At 38.9% G+C, this 18575-nt stretch overlaps 1 protein-coding gene across 3 annotated transcripts in view; it reads left to right on the forward strand.

The window, feature by feature from the left end:
* The window catches only part of MTDH (metadherin), a 33399-nt gene that overhangs the window by 8556 nt on the left and 6268 nt on the right, over window positions 1-18575 (forward strand). The window contains exons 3-12 of one of the 3 annotated variants that reach the window (XM_054984527.1): window positions 541-625; window positions 2350-2526; window positions 4554-4622; window positions 5438-5674; window positions 7902-7991; window positions 10083-10181; window positions 12411-12538; window positions 15376-15495; window positions 16071-16187; window positions 17899-18055. In XM_054984527.1, the coding sequence (XP_054840502.1) occupies window positions 541-625; window positions 2350-2526; window positions 4554-4622; window positions 5438-5674; window positions 7902-7991; window positions 10083-10181; window positions 12411-12538; window positions 15376-15495; window positions 16071-16187; window positions 17899-18055 (1279 nt within the window). The remainder of the gene's footprint in view (window positions 1-540; window positions 626-2349; window positions 2527-4553; window positions 4623-5437; window positions 5675-7901; window positions 7992-10082; window positions 10182-12410; window positions 12539-15375; window positions 15496-16070; window positions 16188-17898; window positions 18056-18575) is intronic. The other 2 variants (XM_054984528.1, XM_054984529.1) reach the window with 2 other exon arrangements.

The following is an 18575-nucleotide window of genomic DNA, read 5'->3' on the forward strand; positions in this document are numbered from 1 at the left end:
TAATATAAATTAGTCAAATACAAGTCAAATAATACAAGCAAAACCAATTCTGTGAATAAAATTTCAGATTTTCCTAGATTCAAATGTTCTCCCAGAGCACTGGCATATTTTTATATCGTTTTTTAATCTTAAGCTGTATGGTACTTTTCAGGTTCCATAACAATTAAACTGTGTACTATTTAGTATCCATAAAGTTGAAGCACTTGCAACCTGTGCTTCAGTATAAAAATATTTTCTTGGAGATAGAGTATCTGCTGCTAATGGCAATTTTGAACCCTGCAAGAAGTACTGCCATTACTCTGTGAGCGTATGAGTTGTATCCTACCTTATCTGTGGAGTCTTCCAGCGGAAGATGCTGTGGGAAGGCTCCCTGATTGGCTGAGCAGAGTGACAAAATACATCTCAGTGTTCTTTCTGACTTCTAAATGGTTGCTTCAGGAAGCTGCTGTGAAGCTTGCTGTGTCTTTTATACTTTTTTGCTAATTAATTTTAAATATTTTGAAAACTGCTAAATACTGAAAAAAATACTTTCTATCGTAGTCAAAGAAGAATAAGAAGAAACCAAAGGGAGATGCTAAAACAGTTCAGGACCAATCACGTGTTGAAGGAAAGGAACTAGATGAAGGTACAGAAAAGCTGTAACAGAGCATTAGTGTGTGGTGTTCTTAACAAATTCATGGTTCACCCTACTGCCATCTTAAACATTCATGATTACTAAGAATAGGTTCTTAGTTTTTATGTGTGAAGTAGGAAAGCTATCGTTTAAATTATACTGTTGTAGTATATCCTTAGGAATATAAATAGCTTTAATTTTTTGAAACCATTGCTTCACAATGGAAACAGTTTTAGACTGCCAGTGCCTAGCATATACCAATGTGGCCACCATAATCAAATTAAACAAAATGAATTCTAGCTTATTCAGAACTGTGGCTGCATAATTAAGGCATAATTGTTCTGGAGTCATTGGAATTAACAACTTAGTTATCCTCTACCGATACACTTTAGCTGAAGAACACCACTACCACATATACATGAAATCGACTTTAGAGGTATTACAGAACCAACAAAGACTTGAACTAGAGTTACAAATTTTTGCAATGATTTTTGACGTAATATAAAGATTCTCCTTAAAGGCAAGACAAAGTGTAAATGACAATCCAAAGGAGAAAGCAAAATTCTTTACCTCATTAGTTAATTCATATCTTCTTATGATGGAACATAGTTTTTGTTTCATCTGCATGGAAAAATCAGATCAAAATATAAATAAGAATTAAAAAACATGTTATAGACCTTTGACAAAGCATATGACTGGGTCTGAATCAAAACCATTTCAAATCTGTAAGACTTCTTATTCTATAGTCCCTCAAGAATCTTGTAATTAAACAGTTTTAATCTGGAGACACTCAAAAATTAAGATTTGACCTTTACTACAACTAAAGACTATAGAGTAAGTAATAACCTTTTTATTAATAACAAGGGAATTGTAACTGTCTAAATTAAACTCATACCACTTTTTAAATGAGGCTAACTGAAAAGTCTGCAGCTTGTTCAAAATTCTAACCACTGAAATTAGTGGGGAAAAGCCAGGCAATAGCCTGGTCCTATATGCTTACTGCTATTCCTATATTTTACATACTACTTACTTATTTATTTAAATCTAGTGCTAGGATGCTTATTCATACAGTACACTTATCTAATATTTTAAACTCCCAGAAATTTACTAACAGATTTATTTATAAGAAACAAAAAATCAAGGAGAGAATGGTAGAGGTGACTTCTTGTCTTAGCAGCATTCTGTGCCAAAATCATGTAGCCTGCTTGAGGCATAAATATGGAAAAGGGGAGGGGAAACTGGAAGAAGCTTCTAGTTCACAGCTGTGCCAAAGTTTCTCCTCAGGGTGGGTGGGTCAACTCCTCTCTTCTTCAGCATCTCTGCGTCTAGATGGTAAGAGGAGTGGCAGAGACGAGCTTGATAGATTGGCTCCAAACAATGGCATGAGTCTCCTCCACTGTCAGTCCAGCTTACCTCACTTCCACCCGACACTGCATGCTTATGGTAATAAATTGGAGGGAAAGCCATGGAAGAAGCCTCTAATACACAGTTGCACCACAGCATCACTCCTCTAGGTGGGCGGGTCAGCTTCTCTCTTCCTCAGTGTCTCTGCACCTAAATGTGTCCTCAGGCACTGACACAGGGATGGGCCTGCTAGACTGGCTTCAAACAATGGCACTAGTCTTCTGCCATTCGTCTAGCTCCCTCACTTCCCTTCTCTGGAAGATAATTTGAAAACCACTGATTTATGTTACTATTTCAGTCTTAGCCAATGCTGCTTCTTGTTACCCTTTCAGGAGCTTGGGAAACAAAAATCAGTAATAGAGAGAAACGGCAGCAACGTAAACGTGACAAGGTATTGACTGATGCTGGGTCAGAATCAAATCTACCAGGCATGGAGAATTCAGTTACAGTGTCCAGTGAACAACTAACATCTACAACATCTTTTTCAGTTGGCCCCAGAAAAAGCAAAGGTATGCTGTGTGTGTGTGTTATTTTTTGCTGCTGTTTTTTTTTGCAGAATAATATTTAAGATACAATAATTATTGCAATTATAAATGAAACTTCTCTGTGGATGTAGTTGAAAATGATACAAGACAGAATTGATAGAATGCCTAACAAAAATCTGAATAAGGTTGGACCTGAGAACATTCCCCAGGCATTCATTACAGACTGTTTCCTTTCCATCAGGCTCTTTTCTGACAGTTTTCATAAGATTCCTTAATGCACGAGTTACTGCTAATTTTTTGTGGTTCAGTTTAGCTCTTGTCTCATTCCTAATAACTTCTATGAGAATGACTGGTTATTGGATATCTTGACAGTTTTGTTTAATACTAATTGGAATAACCAATAACTATGCAGCATTTTCCTCTTCCAAAAAGTTAGATCTTTGTAACTATACCGTGTTAATAAATTGTGTTTTAGACCTGAAACCCCCAAATTTCTTATGGGCATTATGATACCTTTTTGGAAACTGAATTTGATAAGAGATGCTGTTTAGATCCCACATAAAATTATCTTAGCTGAAGGCACTGAACCTTCTGGAACAGATGTCACTGCATTATAAAAATCTACTATGTTGCCTCCCCTGCTCTGTAACCTTGCCACATGTATCCTAATTGTAAGCTTACTCTCAACATAAGCTAAGATTATACATTTTGCTTTCTGGTAGTTTTTAGGGGTGTGCACTGAGAAAAATTTCATGATTTTGGATCTAGGCTTCAGAGGGTAGGCTTTACTGTGATTGCTTATTTCCAGGTAGAACATTACCGGTTCAAAATTCAAATCTGTAGTTTTTCAGGTTCTAGAGTTTGGAACTATTGTTTTCCATGGGAAATGTATTCAAGGATCTGGGGCAGCTGTTTATAAAGGTAATGGCACCAAATTTACACAGAACACAGCCCTCTAATCAAAGGACCCCGTAAGTTTCAAGCAGATTTTTAAAAAATAGTTTTATTTTATTGGAAAATAACAAATAAGCTTCATACAAGCAGACTGAACAAAGAGGTTTTTACAGACCAGATGCTCGTCTCTCTACTGATTCCTAAAATGGCAGTCAAGTGGTAGGCTAGCATTAAAAAAAAACCTGTCTACATTCATTTAATTTTCCTATTGTTACAGTGACTAAGTGGCAATTACATTTTTTTTACCCTTCTGCTGAAACTGCATTTGCAGACCTTGTTGTGGTGTTTTTTTTTCTTTTCACAAAGAAGGGAAAGCTTTTTTTGCAGAACACCCCCTTCCCCATCCTATAGGTCTGCCATTATTCAATGTAGGAGACTAGGGAAGGGGAGCTGGAGTGGGTTTTTTCAATTAAATGACACCAAATTGCAGCAGAACTATTGATGCCTGTCCACCAAAGATCCCCAAGTTTCAAGTGAATTAGACCAAATGGTCCAATTCTTCAGCCTCCTGAGCAAGGTGCCCACAGCCATAGTACTGGCAAAAGGATTCTGCCCTCTCAAAGGAGAGAGGGAAGGAGAACTGCACCTCTCTGGGCTTGTTTCCAAAGGTGATTGCAGGGGAGTGCTCTTTGCTCATTCCTTGAAAAGATCCAATTGCAAGGGAGAAATGCCATTGCCAAGGAAATCAGTGGAATCAGAGATAAAACACAACTACTTGCAATAGTTAGCTGGCAACACCCAAAGATAAAAAACAACATGGATAACTCAGGGAGCGGGGTTTTGTAATACCTAAGGATCCCAGATTTGTTCTACCATTCTCGAAAATCACAGTAACAATTCAAACTAGTAATTTCTGTGTATATCTTCAACTTAGGAATTCACACCTCTTGCACACCTCTACTGAGTCTCCTTTCTGATTTCTGGGCACTTGGGTCATATTTCTGTGACAGTTGGTAAAGCCAAATTACATAACTGAAAAGTTCTTAGAATGAAATGATATTCTCTGTGTTTGTATACCTTCCCTTTCCTATCATAGCATCAACATAAATGGATTAAACTTATTTAGATGTTTAGTCATTGATTTTTTTTTAAATTAGGTGACAGTATTTCAAATATTCAAGTTAGCAACTCTAAATCTGGAAAAGGTGATGCTGTACCCCAGCAAGGTAAGATTTGCCTGTTTTGTACTGTATGCTAACTGGAGTTGTGATACTGGTTTTCTTGGAGAGTTTACTGACTTAAGCAAGTCACTCTCTTCAGGTTAGCTGTCTTGCATAACTGCTGTACAGTTGTTTCGCCATTTGTATTACATATATTTAACTTTTCTCCATCTTTAGTAATTCTGTTCCAGATAACTCCCAATTTGCAGATTTTAAACTGGATGCACAGCACAAACTTGAATACATGAGTGACCTACTACAGTTTTAAGTGATTCACATTTGTGAAACTTGACTTAGAAGCAGGTTCTGCTCAGTTAATTGAGATATGGTGGGAAAGAAAACTTTGCTCTAGGGACAGCTATACTTAATCTTTTATGTAGAGAATATTTTGTATTTGTTGGTATAGGTTATATACTTTTCCATTTACCTCCATGTAAGTTCTATAGCTGTGATCTGAAAATTGCATATACATGCACTTAAAGCAACAAGTTCTCCTCCTTCAAGGAAGGAGGGTGATCAGTGGTATGTTCTTCCTGTGGTATGTTTGGATAGCCACTTTTGGTACAAGAGATGAAGATGTTGTCATCTTAAATGGAGAAACCTAAAGCATTGGGACAGAAAATGAGTCTCTTTTGAAAGTATAAAAAGCCAGTGGTATGGAAATAGTATAATCTCAATCTTGATATTTCCCCCCTTTTCGAAAAAAAAATTCGCTAGTTTTTTATTCTGCTACCAAGAATGTTTAATATTAAGGTGTGTGTATCAAAATCAGATGTTTCTGTTAAGCATTTGGGGTTTTTTTGTGTTCATATTTTCTTCAGGGTTGAGTGAAGGACCAACTGTAAATGGAGGAAATTGGAATGAAAAGCCTGTAAAGGTCACTTCTCAGATTGGCACAAGTGAAGAGAAATGGACTTCGGTGTCATCTGCAGGTAGCAAGAAGAAGAATGAGACGTCTGCTTGGGGAAAAGATACAGGAGATAATGGAAATGGGAAGGAATGGGGAGTGTCCCTGGTGGGCAGAACCTGGGGTGAGCGCACTTTGTTCTCTAGTATTGGTAAGTCCTTGTTTCTCCAAGAGAGCCTTTTTCATCAGATGGAACCAGTATTGGTACTCTTTCAAAAATATATATTGGCACCATCTCTACAGAATATTCTGCAGTACAGATAAACCCACATTTAACCAAATTCCCAATGTAATAATTGAAAACTTCCGTCTTTCATAACTTGTGGCCAGGATCCCAGAACTACATGAGACCCAAATGAAAGCTTGCACATGGCCACAAGGCATTTTTACTTTTTTTTTCATACACATTATCACTGTCCAATTTTCTGTTCTCCCCCTTCCAATAAACGGTTGCCTTGTGGACAGAAAACCTGTTCAAGTACACTTGATACAGATAGCTACATATTTATTTAAACGTTTTTATCCCCTCTTTCCTCATGGTTCAAGGAACCTTACAATAATGAATTAAAACATTTACAGTTAAAATTAAAATAACTCCCAAATGCCTCCTCCCTGCCTGTCATTCAAACCCCCTCAAAAGGCCTGGCATCAGACACGCCTTGCAGTGCCTCCTGAAGATCTCTAAGGTGGGGACTCCCCTCTCCTCTGCAGGGAGCCCGCCCCACAGAGCCGGGCCGCAATGGAAAAGGCCTGAGCTCTGGTTGATGCCAGAGGGGCCACCCTAAAAGGTGGGATTGCCAACAGAGAGCTGCCTGAAGACCGTAGTTGTCTCACAGGAACTTATGGAAGAGATACTGCTTCAAATATCTGGGTTCCAGGTCATGAAGGGCTTGAAAGTTCATAACCAGCACCTTGAATTGGCCTCAGAAACAGACTGGCAACCATTGTAGTTGTTTTAAAACAGAAAACTTGTGTTCTCAGAAACTAGCCCCTGATGAATAGTCAGGATGTTGCATTCTGGACCAGTTGCAGTTTCCAGGTTGTTTTCAAGGGCAGAGTATGTTGCAGTAATTAACTGAGAGGTTACAGGAGCGTGGATCAGCATGGGCAGATTGTCTGGGTCTAGGTACTGTTAGTTGGTGAACCAGATGCAGCTGATAGAAGGTGATTGTGGCCACCATGGCATCCTGCTTTTCAAAGAGCAAGGTGGGGTTCATGAACACCCTCAAGATCTTAACCTGCTCTGAAAAAGTGAAATTTACTCCATGTAGGACAAGTGGATTCAGTCCCTCTAGAATATAAGCCTTCCTGACCAGCATTACCTCTGTCTTGTCTGGATTCAGTTTCAGCTTGTTCTGCTTCAGTTATCAGACCACCGCCTCAAAACACTGGTTCAGAACCAAGACATCTGGAGGCTTGGATAATGAACTATACAGCTGGGTTATCTGCATATTGATAACATCCAGCCACAAAACTCTGGACAACTTCATTCAGGGGCCTCATATACCTATATATTAAATTTAGATATTATGCACTGCTTTAGATCTTTTCAACCTGTATGCTATATTTTGTTTCTTTATCACTATTGGAAAAAAAGGTCATACTTGGACTTGGAAGTTGTGAGTGTGCAAGTAAAGCCCTACATGCTTGTAATTTTATATAATATTGTTCAAAATATTATTTGGCATGATTATGAAAAACATTGAGGATGATCCTTACTTTAGGAAGTAACTGTTTTTTAAATATAATAAATAGACTTTGCTTATTTTCTGTACCCCGATCTGAGTTCCTCTGCTCCCACTTCTGATTTTGAACTATCAGTTAAAGCAATGATTACGTAACAGTGGTATGTATGTGGACACGGTATTAAATTGGTACATTTGAAAGGAAAATTCTTTTATTTATATCTTCAGTCATTTTTCTATTATAACTTAAATAAGGATGAAAACATGAAACTTAATGCATCATGATTTATGCTTGTGTGCAGCATGTTACAGGGTACCTAACTAATTCTGATCTGGTTATAGGAAAAACTAACCTAAGTGTTTGGGAGGTTATAAGGTACACATTCTGGAACAGGAATAACCTTACTATGGAAGAAAGTAGGCTGGATCTGTATTTCTGACACTTAGAATTAAAGAAGAAATTGCAAGCCTTCAGGTTTTTGATGAGTTACTGTAATGATGTGGGGTGGAAAAATATAATAGATAAATCATTGACCATAGATTAGACGTTTATAAGTACTTGTATAATGAAGTGCATATCCTTGAACATATGTATAGACATGTGAATAAAAGATAATATTGTAAAAAGCTTGTTTTGAGAATTTGTCCTTTTATTTTCTCTGGCAAAAACTCATAAGTCTGATATCTTTCCAGGTGCCTGGTCTGGAGTGGATGGACGAATTAATACTTCTGAACAGAGTTCTGCTTCATTCACTTCTTTGGGATTAAATTCTGCAGTTTCAGGTAAAAATTGCTCTACAAATATGGACTTCCTGCCCAATTTATGTACTTTAGTGAAACATCTGAGCCTGTGCTTGCATTTGGATTGAGTTAATAACATGCAAATCTTAATGAATAGGAAAAATTAATGGTAATTCTCAAATGTTTATTACATTGTTTATCAGTTTTTGTGCTTATGGTCTGATGTTTCAGAAGGAAAAAGTAAAATTTGTTCAAATCTGGCTCTCTTCTGCTTAGGCTACTAAATCTTGATTGGGACTACCCCTCATAAGAATATAAATAGAGCCTGCTGGATCATATCAGTAGTCCATCTAGTTCAGCAACCTGTTTCATACATCAGGCAACCAGATAACATGTAGGGCCACACAAACAGGGCACAGAGGCCAAGGCCTTCCCTGATGTTGTCTCCTAGCGCTGGTATTCAGATGTTTGCTGCCTCTGTACAAGGTAAAAAGTTATTCCATCAGCTGTTAGCTTCTCAAGATACTTGGGCCTTTTTATCCCAACTCTCTAAAGGGATTGTAATGGAGCCCATTGATGGTTGGAACACAGAGAAGCGAGCATTCAGTTCACACATGGGAATTGTTAGGGAATTTTTAGGGTGTTCTATTGTTTTCTATATGTGATTCTTTGTAGTCTAAATTGACTAAAGAACTTGTGAATAAAACTCTTCTCTGTGTGTTTATCACCCTTCATTTCATCCTGTATTTTGGTTGTAATAACACGAAGGTCTTGCTGTGTAGTTAGTTCGCACTCTGAGAACAAATGAAAGCTACATATGTTTCCTTCCTGCCCTGTTCTCAACCTTGGGTATGTTCTTCAGCCCTCTGTTCCAGTTGCAGGTCTGTTTAAAATGAGCTGTTGGCAAGAAGGAAATTTCTCAGCTATTCTTTTTTTAAAAAAAGAAGTCACCCACTCAAAAAAGGCAGCTTCAATGCTGTGGATCTTCCTGGACCAACTTTACAATCATACCATACTGTATCCAATGCATGCCAAGATGCTTTTGGATATTCTACAGCGATTAAATTGTTTTCCTGACAATCCCCTGAGTAGCAGTGTGTCTTTGTAGGCTGTGGTGTAATGAGGAAGTTGTATTCTGTGCACAGAGCTCTGCTGGTGGTTTGGATATAATCTTTGGGGCTTGTAAGGAACCTGAGACTAGGTCTTTGGTAAAAATGGCTAGACTTAGGTTCAGAACTGCAAGTATTGTCAGGTTGTGGCCTAGCTCAAATATGTGGTTGCAGAACTCATTAGTAACACCCGTAGAGCAGTCTGAATTCCCCAGAGAATCTGACGTTTGGAGGCTGTTCTCAGAAAGGCTCTATGTTAACTACTTAGATTTTCACACAACTGAAATGCTATTTAACAGCTCATCCCTGATTGGCTCTTGAGTTGTCAGGTGATTCACGGAGTCCTGAAAAAGATGGCTTCTCAGCTCACCCAGTTCCCCAGTTAGTTTTTTCTTCAACCAAACTCTGACCATGATGCAAATATGCCAGAGAGAAACTGAAACCTGCATTCTATTCATCACCTCAGCATGTTTCTAGGCCAAACCAGCTAGGCATGGGAGAGGGCTCGAATTCTAATGGACAGGTGAGATAAGTAACAGTGGATGCCAAACAGAGATGCCAAGGCAGCTAGCTCTCGAGTTTTAGATAGGCAGAATTTATGTTGTAACAACAATAAGGTTTTCTTGTTTTAATATTTGTTGTCTGCGTAAGGGTGTTTTATGCTTCTTGCAAACACTCCCTACGCTAATAAACTTTTATTTTAACCTCAGTCTGGGCATGGGTACACCACAGAGATGAAGACAGAGATTGGAGAGCCTAGCCTTGGGGAAAGGAAGAGCTTTCAGTCTCACAAACAAAAAAGGGTACACATCTCACCTGCCTGAGTGCTAGAGTGGCTGTGTTAGCGCCCAGAATTAGGTCTCCTGTATAGGGCTGTACCCAAAGTTTTCTTTCCACTAAACCGTGGAATCCTCAGCCAGGGCAAGAGAGAGGCGGGTCTTCTGTGGACTCTGCTGGCCACCATTAAGAGAACAGAAACATTGGATTGTTGCTGTATGGCTAACTCTGTGTGTTTTCTTTTCAGGATCCGGCAGTGAGTCTGTTTCTCAGCCTGGCACAACAGATTTCCAGTGGGATTCAAACCGTAATCAGGCACATATTGATGATGAGTGGTCTGGGTTAAGTATGTTCTTCTTAAAAATTTCTCTGACATGGTTTGACTCGCAGTTTAAAGATTTGTGTATTTATATTTTCATATTCCCAATTACTGCATTCTGCAAATAAATAACAACTCAAAGTAATATACACATTTTGTTTAAGAGTAACTCTTGCATCACCTTGAATATAGAAACATTGTTGCCCAAGCTTTCATGGTTCAAATTCTGCTATGTTGGGTACAAGTACATAACTAAAGAGGAGGGGGAAAGCAAGTGTTTGGGTTTTTGTTGTTTTACAAAACAAAGCCAAAAATTAAAGAAGCCGTGCACATTGTTTGACTTTTGAGCATAACTTTGTGTAAATTTTAAAAAGGCTTTTTCTTCTCTTGGGTTCTGTGATTACTCTGGCCTATGAAAGTTTATGCCACAAAAAGTTTCAGTGGGTTGTACCCTGTGCTTTTTTGAACAATGTGAGTAATGCCTGTACTCCTCCTTAGTGCAGCCCCCTGTGCCACATGACTTACTGTTCTGTTCCATTTCCCCTCAGTGATGTCTCTTTGGAGATGCAGGGGGGCAGCTGGTAGAAGGGATATTCCATAAAAATACTTTTTATAAACTCACATTGTTCTTGGAAGCATTGGATCAAACTCCTGATCTTTAAGATGTTTTTGCTTTTTTACTGTAACAAACTTGACACTGTGTCACAGTGTCCTGAAAAACAGAGAATGTTGAAGTTTGGGGAAATGAGACTACTAGTACTTAGCTACGTTATGTACAAGATTTCTCTCCCTCAAGATTTCCTCTCCCTTTTTATTGCAAAAAGTTAGAAATGTAGACGATTTAGGAGAGGACTTGATCTTTTTCTCTCTGTCTTTTGACCTGGCTCTGTCTGGAAGAGAGAACTTTAAGTCACTCTGACGGACAGTCTCTGTCTACAGGCTTTATTACTATAAAATCAGCAGTCTTCACTATAGTTAATCATTTGATGTAATTGAAGTGCTTAGAGATAAAAGTTGGGATAGGAGCAAAGCGCTTGAGTGGTTTAGTTGTTTTCTCGCTGATTGTGCTTAGACTGTTCTTGTCGGTTTCAGTTGAGATAGTTAGACCCTGTTTTCTTACTTGAGAAGCAAGTGGATGTAGTGGCAAAAGGTGCATTTTTCCAAGCACCATCTAGCATGTAAAGGGGCCCCCTTTTCTGAATTTGGCCAGCCTAGCCATGCCGATACATGTCACAGTATTCTCCAGATTCAACTATTGCAGCAAACTCTGAATGGGGCTGTCCTTAAAGACAACTTGGAAACTTGAGTGCAAAATGCTGCAGCTTGTGTGTTACCTGAAGCAAGTTGCTTTACATATACCACTGATTTTTAAGTTGTCCATATACCCACTGATTTTTAGTTGCCCATTTGTTTCCAGGTTCAATTCAGGGTGCTGGTTCTTACCTATAAAGCCCTTCATGGCCCGGGACACATGTATCTGTAAGAACACCTCTCCTGTTATACCCCTATGTGCTGCTTCCACTCCTGATCAAGATCTGTTCTGTGTGCTCTCCTGCAGACAGGTGTGGTCAGTTACAGCTCATACTTGAGCATTCTCTGTGGTGATCCCACAATATGGAATAGCCTTTCTGAGCATGTGGGGAAGGCCTGCACCTGTTAAGCTTTAGACTGTCTTACAAGGCAGAATAGTTGAGGAGGGCATTTACGTGTTCTTGAAAATAACCTTGAAATGCAAATTTGATGCAATAAATGTGATACTTACATGTATTAAAAATGCTGAATATCCTCAGGGGGAAAACTAACCCTGAAGACACCCATTTATCAGTGTTACTAATTTGCGACCATAGCTGCTCCTTGTGATATAGACCTTGACCTGTAACCTCAGTGTCACTACTGAGATTCTTTTTTCTTTGTATGTAACATTCCAATTGGATTACTTTAAAAAGTTATGCAAAAAAACCCCTTGGCAAGTTGGTCTTCACCATTTCATAATGACAAAACTAATGTAGCTACAGCTTTCAGAAAAGAGGCCCCTAGAACATTGGCTGGAGAAACTGAAAATTCAATCTGTATCTGATGATAAACTTGATGGGCAGTATTTACTTTAAAACCTGACTTAAAAATACATTTTTAATAATGGTTATTAAAGCAGCGTGACCTGATCTTGCCTGTTTAGAAGTCAGCAGATTTATCCCATGGTGGTTTTATGCTAATCAGTTCAATTAGGCCACCTGAAGCTTGTTTAACTTTTCACAGATGGACTTTCTCCCACTGATCCCAGTTCAGATTGGAATGCACCAGCTGAGGAATGGGGAAACTGGGTGGAAGAAGAAAAGGCTCCGTCCACCCCACAACTTGAAGAAGCATTATCTGAAGCTCAAAAGGTATTGGTTTGGCAACAATCTGAAGTTAGAATTAGTTGGACTGCTGGCCTGATCGAAGATAGATGTTCTTTTACACAAAGAAAATTGAAGGCTGGTTTCAAAGACAGTTGATTCATTATTTTACTTGAATTACAATTTCTACTAAGCAAAGTAAGCATCAGTCCAGGTACCTGAAATGTGTGCTGGAACTTTGATATTAAAAAAACCTATAAATGAAATGTTTAAAGATTAACAGTGAAATCCTAAGCAGAGTTACTTCAGTCTAAGCCCATTGATTGCAATGGGCTTAGACTGGAGTAAATGGATTTCACTGTAAGTTATACTAGGTTTGACCTTATGAACCATGAACAGATCCCCCCTCCCCACAGCTGTTTATTCTCTGAAAAAAGCTTTTTTTCTGTATCTGAAGACACTAGGCAGAAAAGCAAGATTCAGCATGGGATGTTGTAGCATGACGGGAAACTGGCAGAAATCATTTCCTTTTACCTTACATGAGAGGTTCTGTGAGGACTCCCTGACCTTCTGGAACATGTGGGGGAGGAGGTAGCAGAGCCACCTAACAGAGATCTGTTTCTTGAACAACTTCTTTTATAACAATTTTTATTGGATGGGTTGACATACAATTCATTCATATCTTACAGATACATTTCCCCTTTTAACCCTAGATGCATCCCAACCCCTCCCCCTCCCCCCTTTTCTTTGCAGACTCCCGACAGCACTATGGTCCCATATTTTCTTATCATTTGTTCTATATTACTTTTCATTTGTCCCTACTTACTAGAGGTAAAATCCTAACTTACTATTGCTTAATACAATTCTGTAACTATTAATAAACTATCAAAGAAGCCATCAAAACGTATTTCTTTTGCTCATATACGTTTCTTCAGACCATTCATTTATCATTCCCATTTTTTTTATATAGATACATTTAACTTAATATTTTCCCAAATAGCACTATAGATTAAGATTAACAATTTAACCTTTCTCTTTATCAATTTGCATAGTTAACTTTACATTACATTTCCCAATTTTTCCATTTGTCTTATTTTGCTAATTTCTTCATTTAACTCACGACATTTCATTTGCATCCTACCAATAAACAAGCAAACAAAAAAAAAACTTTTAACAATTTAATCTTCCTCTTAATTCCTTCTACCATTTTATATATAAATTTATTTGGTATCAGTTACCTAGTTAACTATACATTACATTTCCCTTGTTCAATTTATCCTAATTTACTAATTTCTTCAATTAACTTTTAATCTTAAAAACAACATACATCTCAATTCTATGAAATAAAAAATAAACTCTTCAAACTTTAAACTGTGGCCTCAGTCTTTTAAGTAACTCCCACTTGTTGCTTGATTCTTGTCTTCATATTACTTTTCTCGGCTTTCTTCTTCACTTGAATTCTTCTATCACTTGATGGCTTCTTCCATTTGAAGTAACTGGGGATGGCTCTCTCTTTCATGCTTGTTGCTAATCCTTGCACTTGATTCTTTAAAAATCCTGATGCATCTTCATTCAATTCTTCTTGCAAAAACTGCTCCGTTTCTCCTCGTCGCTCACGTTTTTGTTGTTTACATCCTGCTGTTTCATACTCAGTTTCTGCCACCTGCTCCTCTCCTTGAGTTGTCTGCCTAGTTGCTTGCTCTTCATCACTCAGTTCCACACCTATTTTAACTATATCCTTGATGCTTTTAATTAGACTTTCATTCGTTTCCCAAATAAGTTGTATCAACGCTTTGTGACCCTTTACAACTTTTTCTTCCAGCGATTTTATAGCTGATCGCATGGCAGCCTGCCGTTTCCTCTCCACTCTCTTCAAATTTGCACTAGATTTCTCCCCCCCCCCCGACATCTTCTTTATTTTTTACTTTAAATATTCGTATTATTTTAATCTCACCAGATATCGGGGAGAGAGTCTCTGTGGCAGCTTTAAAGTAGTTCAAAATAATGAATATCCGCTTCCTCTTGCCTTCTCACTGCTATATCTCGCGTTGTTTCTTCAGGGTCCTCTTTGCTGCTTTACTTCCTTCTTCCTGTTTTCCAAATCAAGCCTCTCTAGGCAGTTCCGCTCGGTGTTCTTCTTACATTCCGTTCTCTCGTGATATTTACACAGCCATTCCTCCACCTCCTCCCCTTTTCACACAGCCAGCTATCTCTCTCCAAACCGCAAGTATGCATAAACAAAAGTTATTTTCTCTTCTTTTACGCTTTATAATCTTTCAGATTTCAAATCTTCTGTCAAGATATCTTGCTCCTGTCTTATTTTATCATCTCAGTCCACAATTTTCATTTTTAGTAGAAATTTTCCTTCTCTTTTTAAATCCGAAAGCCAGATAAAGATCTTTTACCTCGATTTGTTCCATTTGGGTCTTTCGTGCTGCCTCATTCGTTACCCATTAGCCAAATCTAGTTCTGAAGCTTGGGTCCTGGCGAGCTTATGCCGAATGGCGACTCAAAGAGTGCTGCAGAGATGTTAGCTCGTCCTTCTTCGAGAGTACCTCAAAGCGGTGTTGGAGATCCATCGTCCTGGACCCTCCCCCCCGCTGAGATCTCGCTCTCTCTGGAACTTGTAGCGTTCTGGCTCCTCTCCTACCTGGAGAGGAGTGGCAGCCGGTGATCAGAGCACCTGGCCTGCCCAAAACAGTCACTCTTGACGGTCCAGCTCCCTGGACCGCTTCAGCCCGCCATTAGCCAAACCGGAAGTCCTATTTCTTGAACAACTTCTATTCATGAGTCATAGGATCCAACCCATAGTGATTGTGTGGAGTTTGATAGTACAAAATGAATTGTGATAAATTTTCATAATTACAAACACATTTTAAAATTAGGTTTCAGATGATGACAGAGAGAAGACAGAACCCACACTGCACAGTACTGCAAGTGGCAAATCAAAGAAGAAGAAGAAAAAGAAGAAGAAGCAGGGAGAAGAGGCTAGCTCTCCGGTACAGGTAAGATAGAGTAAGAACAGTAATATGATTGCAGACCTTCCTATGCTGAAGCTAGATTTGTCCACAAGACAGTATGTGGCCACATCCTTTTGTGAATAAATGCTTATCTGTTGAACCTGATTCACCTTCTATCTAAATCATATAATAATATTTTATTTCCATACTATAAGAAAAATGAAAATAAGATGTAGAAATCCTACGATTGCAGTACGGAGTTAATGTTTTATTACTGTATAGCTAAAGGAAACTATTCTCTCTTTAGTTAAAGCACATAAGCCATTTGTCATGTTTGCTTGCATTACCTTAAGGGCAAATTGGTGTGCAGCAATTTTAGATCAAGTAAAGACTGATGGAAAATTACCTGATGGAGGCTATGAAGGAGTAAGCAGCATTGGGAAAAGCCATACTACATTAATTGTCCCAGTTGCAGAGAACAATATTGACACATGCTTTTAGACAATTTAGTTAATTGTTGTTGACTTAAAGAAGTTTTCTCCTCTACTCTGGTTTAAATCTTACAACAGAATTGACTTGTGGAATTAAGAGTGCAGCAATGCATTTTTTTTTCTTAATAGGATGCTGAAGATCTGGATAGAGATGCTGGAGAAGAATTTCCTGAAGATACCTCAAAAGTTCAACAAGAGGAGATAGCTTTCTCTTTAAAGACCATCAGCACTAGTGAAGAAGCTGAGGTATAATTAGACCTAGGTGAATGTTGGGCAGAACTTGAATACTTATAAAATCAGCTGAAGAAACCAAAAACGATGTGGTAGAATTCCCATGTTTGGAATTCATCAACATACTAGCTCCTCACAGATCAGTCTGTACAATTCAGACCACACTTACTAAAAATATAATGCAGATGCTGCTGAAAGATTGCTGCAGGAATTTATTCATGACATTTGATTCTTTTTCTGAATATTTAGCAAAAATGTCAAGTTTAGGTGCCAGGAAGATATTTTCTGGCCAGCATCCACTTTCCTGGAGCTTTTGTTAATCAGATTGATTGATTTGTTCATTACATTTGTCTGCTGCCTTTGTACTCAAATAGAGTCCCCAAGATGGTGAGCATTAAAATATTTAAAACAGCATGTTAAACAATTTAAATTTAAACCAACATCTAAAATATATAAACATAACTTAATAAAAACACACACCACCAAGAAAAGAGGAAGACCAATAACCGTTACTGTGGGTATGCCAAACAACAAAACCGTCTTCATGCCCTGGTGGAAGATAGCAATATATGGGGACAGAGCAGAAGTCCCCCAGCGTCAGACTGAAACCCAGGCAGTTCAGGGTAGTTCTGGAACCACTGCAGAGCTGTGCCTCCTGGCCCCAAACCCAGTAGATGCTCCCTAAGGATTCCATGATTGGTGGTATCGGAAGCAGACAAGAGGTTCCGGAGAATTAACAGGGCCACACTCCCCTCTCCCTGTCAGGGCACGTCATCCACCAGAGCGACCAAGGCTGTTCCAGCTCCAGCAACCTGAAATCAGATCGGAATGGCTCAAAACAATCTGCTTTATTCAGGAATCCCTGGGGTTGGCCAGCCACCACTCATTCAGTCACCTTCCTCAAGAATAGTACATTTTAGACTAGACAGTAGTTATTCAAGTCTCCTGGGTCCAGAGTAGGTTTCTTTAGGAGTGGAGGCACCACTGCTCACTTCAAGGTAGGAGCAACCACTACTTTCTCCTGGACCCAGTCCACCAGCCCTGTTCTCCCCAGCAGATTTAAGCAGCCAAGAGGGGCAAGAGTCATATAAGCAGATAGTGGGTCTCAAATTTCTAAGGATCCTGTTCACATCCTCAGATTGTAAAAGCTGAAAGATTATTCCACACAACTGGATAAATCAACACTCTGGGACGATCCAGTCCTGCTAATGCAGAGTTCCAAATCTGAACAAATGCATGAGATGTTATCCACAATGTGCTTAGCAAAGTTACATCAGGATGCAGAGTAGTCTCTCCTCCAGTAGGCCAGAACACAATAGGCCCTTGACCAGCTGGAAGAGTTCAGTGGGTTCACAATGTACTGGGTATGTATTTATTTACTTCATTTATACCCTGCCTTTTTCCCCAAGTGGGGACCCAAAGCGGTTTACAGTCTTCTCTCTTCCATTTTATCCTCATAACAACCCTATGAGTTAGGTTTGAATGTGTAACTTGCCCAAGGTCACCACAACTTACAGTATGTTGCTGCATATATTTTGACTGCCATGAGAGAACTGTGTTAAAAAAATTAGACTTCTTGGTGAAGTATTTTCTCAGCGCTATGTTGTCACTAGAGGGCAGTTACTGAGTTAAATAATATTATTTTCCTTATTTCAGCATGTTGTGTTACTAGCATACTGATGTGTTTCCAAAAAGTCAGTGTTCTGATAAATATTTCTAATTTTAGCCTGAGGAGATACCCTCATTTGCTGTTTCTACTGAGCCATCTGTAACTGTATCAGAGAATGAATCTGACAAGATACCTTCCCAAGTGCCACAGATGCTCCAGGAGACAGATGTTCCTGTTTCTAATGCTAAGCAAAATAGTGTGCCTCCACCACAGAGTAAGTAATATCCTACTATTGAGATCAATCACTTTTGCTTTCAGTTGCAATCTATGTAAAAAAAAGTCATCACCTTCACTGGCTCAGATACATTTCATGCAACATTGCAGTGAAATGCACACTGTATATTACAGCAGGGCATTTTTCTGCCAGAACAAGCTGGAACTCCATTCCAGCAGTTCTCCAAAGAGATCATGTGTTCTCCTCCCCTTCCTCTCAGCCAGCCCTCACCCTGTGTGTTCATGTTGTTGTGTCTTCTGTTGCATATCCTCCCTTCAAACTCTCTCCGGTAGTTTTGTTAAATCCCCTGTAATTCTTCTCTTTTAATTTTGATAGCTCTTTATTGAATTTAAAAGGACATACTGTTTTTAATCAGTTCCCATAGGCCAGATGAAGGGGGGGGAGGGTTAAAATTTAAAGAGCCCTTTCTGTGAATGATCTGAATTGACTGGAGCTTTGTGGCACAAAGTAGCATGTGGGCAATAAAGGGGTTAACAATGTAGTTGGACCTGTGCAGTAT

This window comes from Eublepharis macularius, chromosome 7, assembly GCF_028583425.1.
Source record: "Eublepharis macularius isolate TG4126 chromosome 7, MPM_Emac_v1.0, whole genome shotgun sequence".
NCBI classification, from domain to species: domain Eukaryota; kingdom Metazoa; phylum Chordata; class Lepidosauria; order Squamata; family Eublepharidae; genus Eublepharis; species Eublepharis macularius.